The 11,416-nt window shown below is 49.1% G+C and overlaps 1 protein-coding gene across 1 annotated transcript; it reads right to left on the bottom strand.

Annotated features, from left to right (window-relative positions):
- Window positions 1–4,264: 4,264 nt before the first annotated feature.
- Window positions 4,265–11,265, bottom strand: TSPYL2 (TSPY like 2). The gene is made up of 7 exons (XM_081793464.1): window positions 10,301–11,265; window positions 8,913–8,990; window positions 8,677–8,788; window positions 8,444–8,589; window positions 8,215–8,312; window positions 7,067–7,902; window positions 4,265–5,006 (listed from the first exon to the last, which is right to left on the bottom strand). The coding sequence occupies exons 1-7, from the start codon at window positions 11,123–11,125 to the stop codon at window positions 4,822–4,824; spliced, it is 2,280 nt and encodes a 759-aa protein (XP_081649590.1). The 5' UTR covers window positions 11,126–11,265; the 3' UTR covers window positions 4,265–4,821.
- Between the last annotated feature and the right edge of the window lie 151 nt (window positions 11,266–11,416).

Raw genomic sequence — 11,416 nt, 5'->3', positions numbered from 1 at the left:
ATCTCATCTCTAATCTAAATTTATGATAGGGGTGCCTGAGTGGCTCAGTGGGTTAAGCCTCCGACTCTTGATTTCAGCTTAGGTCATGATCTCATGCTATGTGAAACTGAGCCCCGCACTGGGCTTGGCACTGACTGTGGAGCCTGGTTGGGATTCTCTCCCTCTCCCTCCCTCTGTCTCTCTCAATAAACAAACAAACAAAAAAACAAACAAACATTAAAAAAATAAAATCATGATTCTCATGAGACTCTCCACTAGATCTTATGATTTAAGGGATTAGTGAGGAGCACATATATTACCATAGCACATATTTGCCTTTTCCATATTTTAATAACTACAGTTCAATATAATCAGTTTCTTTTGTAAGTCTAGGTATCTAATTTTATGCATCTAAAAGATGCTGTTTTGTTTTCTTTTGTTTTGCTTTAGAAAAGGCCTGGGGCACCTGGGTGGCTCAGTCAGTTGGGCATCCAACTTCAGCTCAGGTCATGATCTCGTGGTTCGTGAGTTTGAGCCCCGCGTTGGGCTCTGTGCTGACAGCTCAGAGGCTGGAGCCTGCTTCAGATTCTGTGTCTCCCTCTCTCTCTGCCTCTTCCCTGCTTGCACTCTGTCTCTCTCAAAAATAAATAAACATTAAAAAAAATTTTTTTAAAGAAAAGAAAAGGTCCATAGCCTTCACCAGATCACCAAACAGGTCCATGGCACAAACTTGTCTTGAACTCTGGGATTCAGGAAGACTTAGTTTATCATGTTTCCTTATTTTATCCCTATCACTAAGTTTAGTATTAGACACACAGTAGGTATTCAATCAATGTTTACTAACTGAATAAGATTCATCCCCAACCATCCTCCATACCACCAACCAAGGGAACCAGTGCTGGCACTCTTGGTCACCTGAGAAGGAGGGATATTCCTGAGTCTACTTTTGTCCCTGTCCATCTGCTTTTGTTCACAGAAGTGGGTGGAACTTTAAAGGTCTGGTCCCAGGAGATCCTGGGAACCTCACCCCCAGGAACAGGGCCTTCTGCTGCAGAGGAGTGGGGTAAGCTATGAAGGATACAAAGACAAATAGCTTTAGCATGGGAACAGGCCCTGGGGCACACTGGGTCCATGACTCCTCATCTTCCATCTGGTCCTCCTCCTGGTTTCTGTTTAGGCTCCCAGAAAATGGCTCCTGTCTTCTCTGGTCTTCAGCAAAGACTATATTTTGGAGTTGGATGTGACCTTAAAGACCTTCAAGAACAGCCCTCCCTTTTGGAGGCCCAAACGGGGCAGGACCTGAATCCACACCATACTGAGGAGTGAGGACATGGAAAAGATGTCACTCTAGGCAAAGAACATCCTCTCCTTCCATGTCTTAACCCAAAACATGAGAACCCTAGCCAACTATATTAGAATCCCAGAATTGGCTTCTAACAGTGTCCTTGAAGCGAGAGGCCTTCTATGACAGTGTGGGTGAAGAGGAGCCAGGATGCCAGGATGAGGGGCTGGGGATTTGATTAGGAGAGCAGAAAGGAATCAGGGAAGAGCATGATGAGGGCCAGGCTTCAGAGGTCTGCTTCAGGGCTGGTCTCCATCTTGGGATCCTGGGCAGATTGTTTCTCCAAGTGTTGATGTCCCAGCATGCTTGATCTAAGTTTGCAGAAAGGAAAAAGACCCTCTAGTGAGGGTGATGGAATCACATTGTGAGGCAGAGCACACTGAGGGAAGGATACCCAGGCCAGGCTGTCTGTCTCTCAGACTGGCCTCTTCCTGGCCTACTCCAGGCCCTTTGCCCCTGATGTTTCTCCCCTAATTCACCACCTGATAATTGGGACTGGCCCCTGATACTACACAGTGGTATCTTTTTCCTCTGCACAAGATGCCTTTGACTTGGGATCCTGCACTCTCAGCTCTGGCCCTGAGGCAAGATGTTACCCTTTCTGGGCCAGAGTCTCCTCTACCCACCTCTGACAGTGCAGTCCCAAGTCAGAACCAGAGCCAACAAAGCCTTCATGCTCTCCCCAAAACATTTATCAGAATCATGGAGTATGTCTAAGATCTGGTGTTCCAACTATTTCACAGAGATGGGACAAGGGAGGGAAGGGGCCTTGCCCAAGGTCCCACAACAACCTGGCAGTCATCCCTGACTCCTCTCAGTCCCCTCTTTTCCCATATCCAAAGTCCATTGATTCCATCATCTTAAAAGCTCTCATAGAATAGATAGGTCTTTCGTGTCAAAGAATTTCAATTAATTTATGTAGATATTTCCCCCTCAAGGAGATGGAGCTTAACTCCCTACTCCCTAAGCATAAACTACACTTAGTGGCTTCCTTCCAAAAAGTATGTAGGGTACAGAAAGGGGGCTGGGGGGAGGGGACGAGTAGCTTTACAGTGGAAAAACCTGACATACCTCAGCCAGGCGATCAGAATTAACATCAACAATGTAAGACATATTGATAACATATACCCTTGATATGATGAGGCTGTCATTTTCCTTCTGTGGTCTTCCTTCCCCAAACCCATAACCCCAATCTAATCATGAGAAAAAACATCAGACAAAATCCCAATTGAGGGACATTCTACAAAATACCTGACCAGTATTCCTCAAATGTTGATGACTTCAGGTCATCAAAAACAAGTAAAGTCTGAGAAACAGTCACAGCCAAGAGGAGTCTAGGGAGACATTAAAAATAAATGTAATATGTTTTTTGGATGGCATCCTGTAACAGAAAACTTAATTAAAAACTAAGGAAATCTGGGGCACCTGGGTGGCTCAGTTGGTTGTCTGACTTCAGCTCAGGTCATGATCTCAATTTATGGGTTCAAGACCCACATCAGGCTCCGTGCTAACAGTTCAGAGCCTGGAGCCTGCTTCAGATTCTCTCTCTCTCTCTCTCTGCTCCTCCCCTGCTCATGCTCTGTCTCTCAAAAATAAATATTTAAAACAACTAAGGAAATCTGAATAAAGTGTTGACTTTAATGTATTGGTATTGGTTCATTAATTATGACAGACGTACCAGACTAATGTAAGATGTTAACAATGGGAGAAACTGGATGCGGGGTATATGGGTACTCTCTGTATTATCTTTGTAATAATTCTATAAATCTAAAACTGTTTTAAGATTCTATTTTTCTAAGTAATCTCTACACTAAACGTGGGGCTCGAACTCACAACCCTGAGATCAAGAGTTGCATGCTCTACTGACTGAACCAGCCAGGTGCCCCGAACTCTAAAACTTCTAAAATAAAAAATTTATTTAAAAATCCTCCCATTTCTGCCCATTACGCCACTCTCACCTGAAAAATAGCATTAACTTCCTCACTGCTCTCCCTCCTTCCAATCCATTCTCCTGGCAGCCAGCAGAGGGCATCCGCTAAAACTCAAATCTGTATCCGAAGCCTTCTATTCATTAAAACATGGGCATTGCATGGAAAATTCGGGAGGTATATTGCCAAAGACCAACCTGGATATTTGTATAAGTTATTATTATGAGGCACAAAGAATCTGGAGGTATTTACGGTGTCCGTTTTAATAAAGTTATCGTTATCCAAAATCTGAAACTCAGCCTTTCCAAAGTCTCCCAGATAGTCTGCCTTTCAGACGCCCAACTCCCGACACTTCCCCCCTCAATCACACAGCTACATAGTAATCTCCCTTTGCTTTCCCCTTATCCCTATGCACTCTTGGGCTCGAGCCATCTTTTCTTGCCTTCTCTTCCAGGCCCAGATCCAGGGACCCTGCTCCCTCTCCCTAAAATGAGAGAGCATCCCTGCATTATTAGGATGTAATGTCTCGACAGATTATTTTTTTAAAACTACATGCCAATGAGAAAAAAATGGATTCCAGTGGCTCCCCACGCCCAGCTCACACTAGGCCTGAGGAAAGGTTTGACGCATGATAAATAAAAAGATGAATCACTAACAAACGGATATTCCAGGGCGCAAGGCGTTTCTTTGCGCCTGCGTGACACCGGACGGCGTGGGAAGTTATTTGCTACCTGGCTGGTCCACTGCAGCCTCCGATGGGGGGGGGGGGGGAGGGGGGTGGGGCTTTTTCAGCCTCACCCTGCCATTGGCCAAGATGGTCCGCATTGGCTGACGCAACACCTCTGCGGTCCTGCAGAGCTCGCCCCCAGAAAACCAAACACCCCCCCCCTCCCACCGCCACCACCATCTTGCAGGCCAGTGCGGAGAAATGGATGGCGTTTTGAGGGCCTGTGGGAATGGAGACTGGCTCCTGGGGATGGCTCGCCAAGCAGGACAAAAGACTGGAAGTTGCACTTTGAATTTGCTCAGAGTTTTATTAGGATTACCAAGGTTCACAAGGAACAAGGAGGGGCTTCTGGGGGGGAGGGGAACAGGAATACCGCAATGACAAGCGGCCTTGCATAGACACCAAGGCGAGCTAGCAGGCACAGCGTGGGGAGGGGGCGAGGGACGGAGGCAAAGAGAGGCTTGGGAGAACAGGGTGGCAATAGAGCCCCCCCAAGGCCACAGCGGCCCTCCCCGCTTCGGGATCAAGGGTGTCCACTCCACACAGCACGAGGAGGAGGATAGAGGGGCCCTGACCAAGGCATCACAATAAATACGTTTAGCAGCACACAGAAGCTTGCAGGGGAGGAGGGCCAAAAGGAAGGGGGAAATACCCCCTTCCCTCCCCCCCCCCCAAAATAAGAACTCTGCAATTACTAAACCATAAAAATAAACTTTAAACCCGTGTACGAAGTCGGTCACCCCCCAGAAGTGCAATATGGGGCCGCACGGCCCTAGCTGAGGGGGAGGGCAAATGGGGCAGGGGGAGAGGGATACAGAGAGGCAACCCCTGCAAGGGTAAAATGTTTATCCAGTTTTGCCCCTCTTCGCCGGGTTGGCCCAAACATTTTGGACCTGAAGCACCTCCTCCATGTCGGAGTCTTCAGAGTCTTCCCCTCCTTCGAAGTCATCTTCGATGCCTTCTTCCTCCTCTTCCTCCTCCTCCTCGCTTACTTCCTCATCATCACTCTCCTCACCTTCTTGCTCACTGTCTGTACAGGGGAAGAGAGGCAAGGAGGGGAAAAAAGAGGGTGGTTAGATGAGCAGGTAGATGTCACTCTTTTTTGTTTAAACAATAGAAATTTATCTTCTCAGTTTTGGAAGCAGGAGGATAGCACTTAACAGTGAACAGAGCCTATAGCCAGGGCTTTGGGGGCCTGGAACCACTCCCCAAGCGCCTCTGCTTGGAAAAAGCGTGTGTGTGTGTGTGTGTGTGTGTGTGTGTGTGTGTGTGTGTTATCTCAAGCAAGCCCAGAGGGAAGGAGGGGTGGGAGCCCTGCCTCTGGCTTATCAAAATTGATACTATGTCTGAAAGTAGCTTTTTCTCCCCATGTAATGTGTCAATGTATGTGTCTTATGAGCTCTAACCTTGGCTGAATAAACCTTCTGTTCTTCCCAGGCAGCTCCCCCTCTTCTTTTCCCCAGTCTGATCCAAACAGGCCACACTCTGTCTTCTTTAGTCCAATTCCCTACCCCCACTCCCACCCTAGGGCTGGGCAGATAGCTCTTCCTCCCCTTCTCTGAAAGAAGATGCCATCCAGTGGCAACTCCCTCAGTTTCCCTATTCTAACTGAATATATGTCTAGATTGAATCTACATTCAATGCCTCTTTCCTTGCCCCTGCCCTCAATGGAAATTTGCCAGAGACCCCATGGCCAAAACCCCCAGGAGTGGTTGGTCTTCCAGCTCCTTCTACCTCCCCCAGGGGCCTGCCTCTCCAAGGTCTGCCTGCCCACAGCCAGGCTCAAACATCTCCCTTGCCTGTCCTCTGCCATCCCCTTCTTAGCCAAGGTTTGATTCTATTGCCTTGCCCCTTGCTCATTCCCTCCTCCTACCCCACTGATGTGGCTCTGCTCACACCAATCCACTGAAACTACTCTTGGCAAGGTCACAGATGACCTATTCAGTGCCAAATCCAGTCCTCATTATACCTGACCTGGACACTGCCCACAATCCCCTCCATGCCCAGTTCTCTTCCTAATTCTACCCTCTCAGAGCCTCAGTTTCCTAATCTATAAAACGGTGATAACAGTACCTAGCTCATAAGAGCTGCTGTGAGGATTAAATGAGTTAGTAAGTAAATCACTTACAATAGTGCCTGGCACATGCTAAACACTTCATTAATGTTAACTGGCCAGAATCAGGGCTAGGAGTCTGTTCTGGCTTGTTACCCCCTTTTATTTATAACTTCTGACTTCCCAGACACATAAGCAACCACCTGCCTGGGCTACCTATACCTTATGTCCAACAGGCCTTTCCAACTCCATGTTCCCCTCTGCATTTCATCAATCCTGCCACCATGTCGTTCCCAATCCTAAGAAATGGCACCTCCGTTTGCCAGTCATCCAGGCCAGACCAAACCTGGGAGTCACCGTAAATACTGCCTTCTCCCTCAACCCCTCATGTGCAAACCTTTCTCAGCATTTCCTAAAATACATGTTTTGGTGAGCAGTAAACAGTGGCTTCTGCGGTTAAGAAGTTTGGGAAATGCTGGGTTCCACAATGTTTAAATAGGTTTCTAACAGCAGGACTTTTCAGAGCCTTTAAGGGGCTAATGTACCTGTCACTCTACCTGCAAATATTAATGTATGCAGTATTGTCCCCAACATACCTGACTACTGGACCCTTTTGTGAGAAACAGCTTTCAGGGCTGGTGAAGGATCCTCAGAAGACAAACAAGCCTGGGAGTTCCCTGAAGGCCAGGGCTGGGTACAGAGTGTGCTGAATCGTAATATGTTTGCCAGTTTCCCTCTTTCTGTGTGTGAACTTGTCCTTCTCAATTTTCTATCCACCTTCTATCTCTTCATTCCTTATTTGTCTACCCACCAGCTTAGAACTTATCTACCCACCAGCTTAGAACTGAAATTTGCTTCTTTGGTTCTCTTACAATTGTTAGGTTAAAGGTTCCCTGGCCTTGCTTTGTTTAAAAAGTTGCATAAAATGCTTTTTTCTTTTCTCCACAAGAACAGACTGTACTCATGCCTTGATATCCTGACCCTGGCCAGCTTTTTTCTGGGAAGAGAAAGAGAAAAGAGGGGGGCTCTAGGCTCACCTTCCTCACTGCCCTCATCTTCTTCTTCCTCCACTGAGGATCCTTCTTCAGAGATGTTCTCCACTTCGGCCTCATAGTCATCCTGGTTGTTGCTGTTATCCTGATCCTTGTCAGGGTCATCACTATCATTCCTGTAATCTTCGATGTCTCTGTCGTCATCATCACTGCCTTCATTGTCACCTTCATTGCCATCATCATCGCTGCCTTCATTGTCACCTTCATTGCCATCATTATCTTCATCATCACTGCCCTCATTGTCTCCTTCATTGTCACTGTCACTGCTGTCCTGGTTATCACTGCTGCTGCCATGGTTGCCACCTTTGGGATTCTCGGCACTATTAGGGTTCTCATCACCATCAGGATTCTTATTGTTGTCATCAGTATTTTCTTCATTGTCATCAGGGTTCTCTTCGTTGTCATCAGTGTTGTCTTCAGGGTTCTCACTGTTGTCGTCAGGGTTCTCGTCGTCAGGGTTCTCACTGTTGTCATCGGCACTTTCGTTGTTGTCAGTGGTCTCGTTGTCATCAGAGCTCTCATTATTATCAGTGGTCTCGTGGTCATCGGGGCTCTCATTGTTGTCAGTGGTCTCATTGTCAGGGCTCTCATTGTGGTCAGGGCTCTCACTGTCACAGAGGCTCTCACTAATGTCGGTTATCTCATTGTCAGTGGTCTCAAAGCAGTCGGTGGTCTCCATGAAGTCAGAGATCTTGATGTCATGAATGGTCTCATTGTCGGTGATGTCATCACTGTCTGAAGTCTCGCTGATAATGTCTTCCATTATGTGATAGTCGTCAGAGTCTTCCATAATCACCACCTCACACTTGTCCCTGTTTTTACTGTGGGGAAGCCTGGAGTTGAGTATAGGATTGGTGGGAGGCAGGGCAGACACTAAAAGGTGCTAAGTAACTGAGGAGGCAGTAGGATACAAGAAATTCAAGGGATGAGGTTAGGGTGGGGAGAGTCCCATTTCTGCTCCTGCCTGCACGACCTCAGGCCAATCACACCCCACTTATGCGTATCATTCTCCACTTGTAAAACATACTGAATTCTCTCAAAGGTCGCTTTGGCCCTATAAATTCTGGGTAAGACTTGCCTAATCTTTGTCCCTAACAAACCACCTCTCAGCCACCAATTCCCCCCCCCATCACCTTTCTTCCTTTTCTTGCTTCTTTCTGTTTGCCCTGTAGCCTCCTTCTCCCATCATGTAGTAGCGCAGAGGGTTGACCCACAGGTCATTTTTGATAATCTGTTGAAAGAAATGAGGGGGAAAGGGGAACAGAGTTATGAGTATAAGCCCCAGAGCCTACTCCCAATTCCCCAAGCATCCAGAAGCAAGCCTAGCAAGGCTTTCTCTGGTAATGCCAGAAGGGGCCCCACCTCAGCAATCCTGTCAGCCTCTGGGAGGCTGTGGTTTGAGAACCAGCTGAAGAAGCTGTGGCTGGTGTCCTGGTTCCTGTGCCTGCGGGCCTGGGGCTCCTGGCCCCGGTGCCAGCGGATTGGAGTTGAGTGAGACACCAGCCGGCCTGAGAGGAAAGGAGGCTGTAGAGAGGGCACTGGACAAAGACAGATGGCAGTGGGGAGTGACGGTTTTCCCTAGGACTGCCTCTTACCAGAGCGGCTGCGCTGGAACTCCTTGACAATCACCATGTTTGTGAAATAGGGGTTTGTCTGGAAATACAGCTTCATCTTGTAGCCCATGGAGATATGTCTGAGATCCTGTACCTGCTCAGGTTAGAGGTAATGTTGAAATCCCCACCACACCAAGGCCCTTCCCACCCAAACCCCCTCACCTCCAAGGACCAGATTCCTTGCCCGATCCTAGTAAAAAACATGTCTTTGGTCTGACCTGCAGATTGGTCAAGTAGCGGAAAATGTCTTCATCACGTCGGTTGATCAAGATTGAAATTTTGGGGTGGTTGAGGAACTGATGGAGGGAGCAGTTTAGGTCAAGGAGTGACTGTTCAATGAGAGAAGGAGGGAGGGAAGGCCAGGCAGGGCAGAGCAAAAGAGAAGCTGGAGCAGAATTCCTTCTGTGTTCATGTGATGTGTGGGGAGCAAGTGGGTCATGGGACATGACCCATAGTTTTCTTCCTATGATACTATGTGGTGAGAACCTATGTTTACGCAATGTCAAACATCTGTTATTAGGTTGCCTTGCCATGGTCCATATTTGCTGTGTGTCTGGGTGCTAAGGGTCCTATGTCTGTGTGATGTTGTATCCTTCGGTGCTGTGAATTTGTATTCACAAGACATTGTGTGTCTGGGGGCTGAAGCCCCAGGCCCAAGTGATGTTATATCTGGTTGTTGAGGGCTTGTAGTCATGATGTTGCTTATTTGAGTGTTACAGGTCTGTGTCCACATGATATTGGGTATCTGAGTCTGAAGGTTTGTATCCATGTGATAATGTGTCTGGATGCTGAAAACCAGTAAGTCACATGATGCTACATGTCTGCATGCTGAGGACCTGCGGCCACATAATACTGTGTGCCAGAGTGCTGACAGCCTGGGATCATGTGATACTTTGTATGAGTGTCAAGGGTCTCTATCCATGTAATTCCATTATGAAGTTAAACCCATGTGTTCCTAACATGTTGTATATATGTACCCCAGAGATAAGATTTTCACCAATAGTGAAGAAGATTCTTCTTACTCTTCTTTGCTTCACTTAACTCCTTGATCTCCACTTCTAGGTACTCCTTCTTCTGATCTTTTAAGGGTTCCAGCTCCTTTCTAGCCCCCTTCTCTCTAGCAAGGATTGGGGTCTCCCTAGTATCTCAGCAGAGACCTACACTTGAAGAGCCACCTGTGACTTAGGCATCCTTTCTGGGCAATTTCTCTGCTGTGTGCCTTTCCTCTCCCTCTTCACCATCTCTGAGCCACTTTATCTTCTGTGTGTCCCTCCCCTCCTCCTTTCACCATCTCTGGTCCAATTTTTCTGTGTGCCCCTCTACCATCCTCCCCATTTCACTATTGATTTTTATTATGCTCCTCCCCTTTTCTCTTTCCCATCTGTGGTCCAGTTTTTATGCTGTGTGCCTCTCTCCCCCCTTCATCATCTGTAGTCCAGCTTCTCTGATGTTTTGCCCCTCTCCTTCCATTCCTCCTCCACCAAACCTAGGCGTTTTTCCAATAGGGATCCACCCACACACAAATTCACCCTTTCTGTTCCTCCCCCTTCCCCCCCCCCTTTTTTATCATGAGCTCCTGGCCCATGAATTTAGATGACAAGGATACTGCTTTGACCCAGAAGCCTGGGATATGCTGGATGATGAGGTCCCTGCGCTCCAGGAAGGGTCTTCGCATCTGGATGAACTTGCGCTTCAGACGGAGGAAGGCCTTGCCTGCCTTGATGTTCACCGCCTCCAGGTCCAGTTGAATGTTTTCCAGTGCCTGCAGAATGCATTCTATCTTCTCGGCGTTCTTCTTGCTTTCCTTCTTCACCTTCCTCTGCTTCCTCTTCCTCCTCCTCCTCCGCTTCCTCACGCTTTCCTTTTCATCCTCATCGTCATCTTCCACTAGGATGATAGCCTCTTCCTTCCCCCCTGGACCGGTTAACCTCTGGTACGCCCAGTGCCCTGCGCTACAGGTTTCTAGGACATTCTCTTCAGCAAAACCGCTGGGCTCCACAACCTGAAAGTCAATCTCCACACTTCCCCCAGAAGCCTCCGAAGGAGAGTATGTTTCTAGGCTCTCCGTGGGAGGGGACGCCTCCCCATACCCTGACTCCATCTCAGGCTCCCAGCCGGGACCCCCAGAACCCAGGGTGAAGTACGCGCGGATCCCCCCCTCCTCCAGAATGACATAGGGCGGCGGCGGAGGCAGAGCGGGGCCCAGCCCCACCCCCCTCATGTCAGCCAGCACCTGTGCCGCCTCGGTTTCCTCCTGGAGCCTCGGGCGCTGCTCGGGTGGAGGCAGGGGCAGTCGCAGGAGCGGCGGGGGAGGCAGGAGTGGCGGGGGAGGCGGAGGCGGCGGAGGCGGTGGCAGCTGGTCGTGCTGAGCGGGCTCGGAGCTGCTCAGGCGGCGGGCCTTGGCCGGAGGCCCCTCATCCTGGCGGTCCATGGCGACCGCGCTCACAGCTTAGGGGATCGCACTCGCCCCTTCGCTCTCGGCCAAACCGCCGCTGCCTGTCACACCTGAAGCGGAGCCACTGCACCTCACACGACCAGCTCTCCCCACAGCCTCGCTCTGGCGTTCCCTCCCACAGCGCCAACCCTACTCCCTCCGCGCCAAGTGTCCAGGCCCCGCCCTCTCCGTGACGTCAGAGGCCCATTCGTCCTCGCCAGTGGCTGCCAGCCGCGGCCGCGATGCTCGCTCTCCCTCGACCTCTGCCCACTCTCACGCAATCCGCTT

Source organism: Panthera onca, chromosome X, assembly GCF_046562875.1.
Source record: "Panthera onca isolate mPanOnc1 chromosome X, mPanOnc1 haplotype 2, whole genome shotgun sequence".
In the NCBI taxonomy this organism is placed as follows: Eukaryota; Metazoa; Chordata; class Mammalia; order Carnivora; family Felidae; genus Panthera; species Panthera onca.
This window is presented reverse-complemented; position numbering and strand designations above follow the sequence as displayed.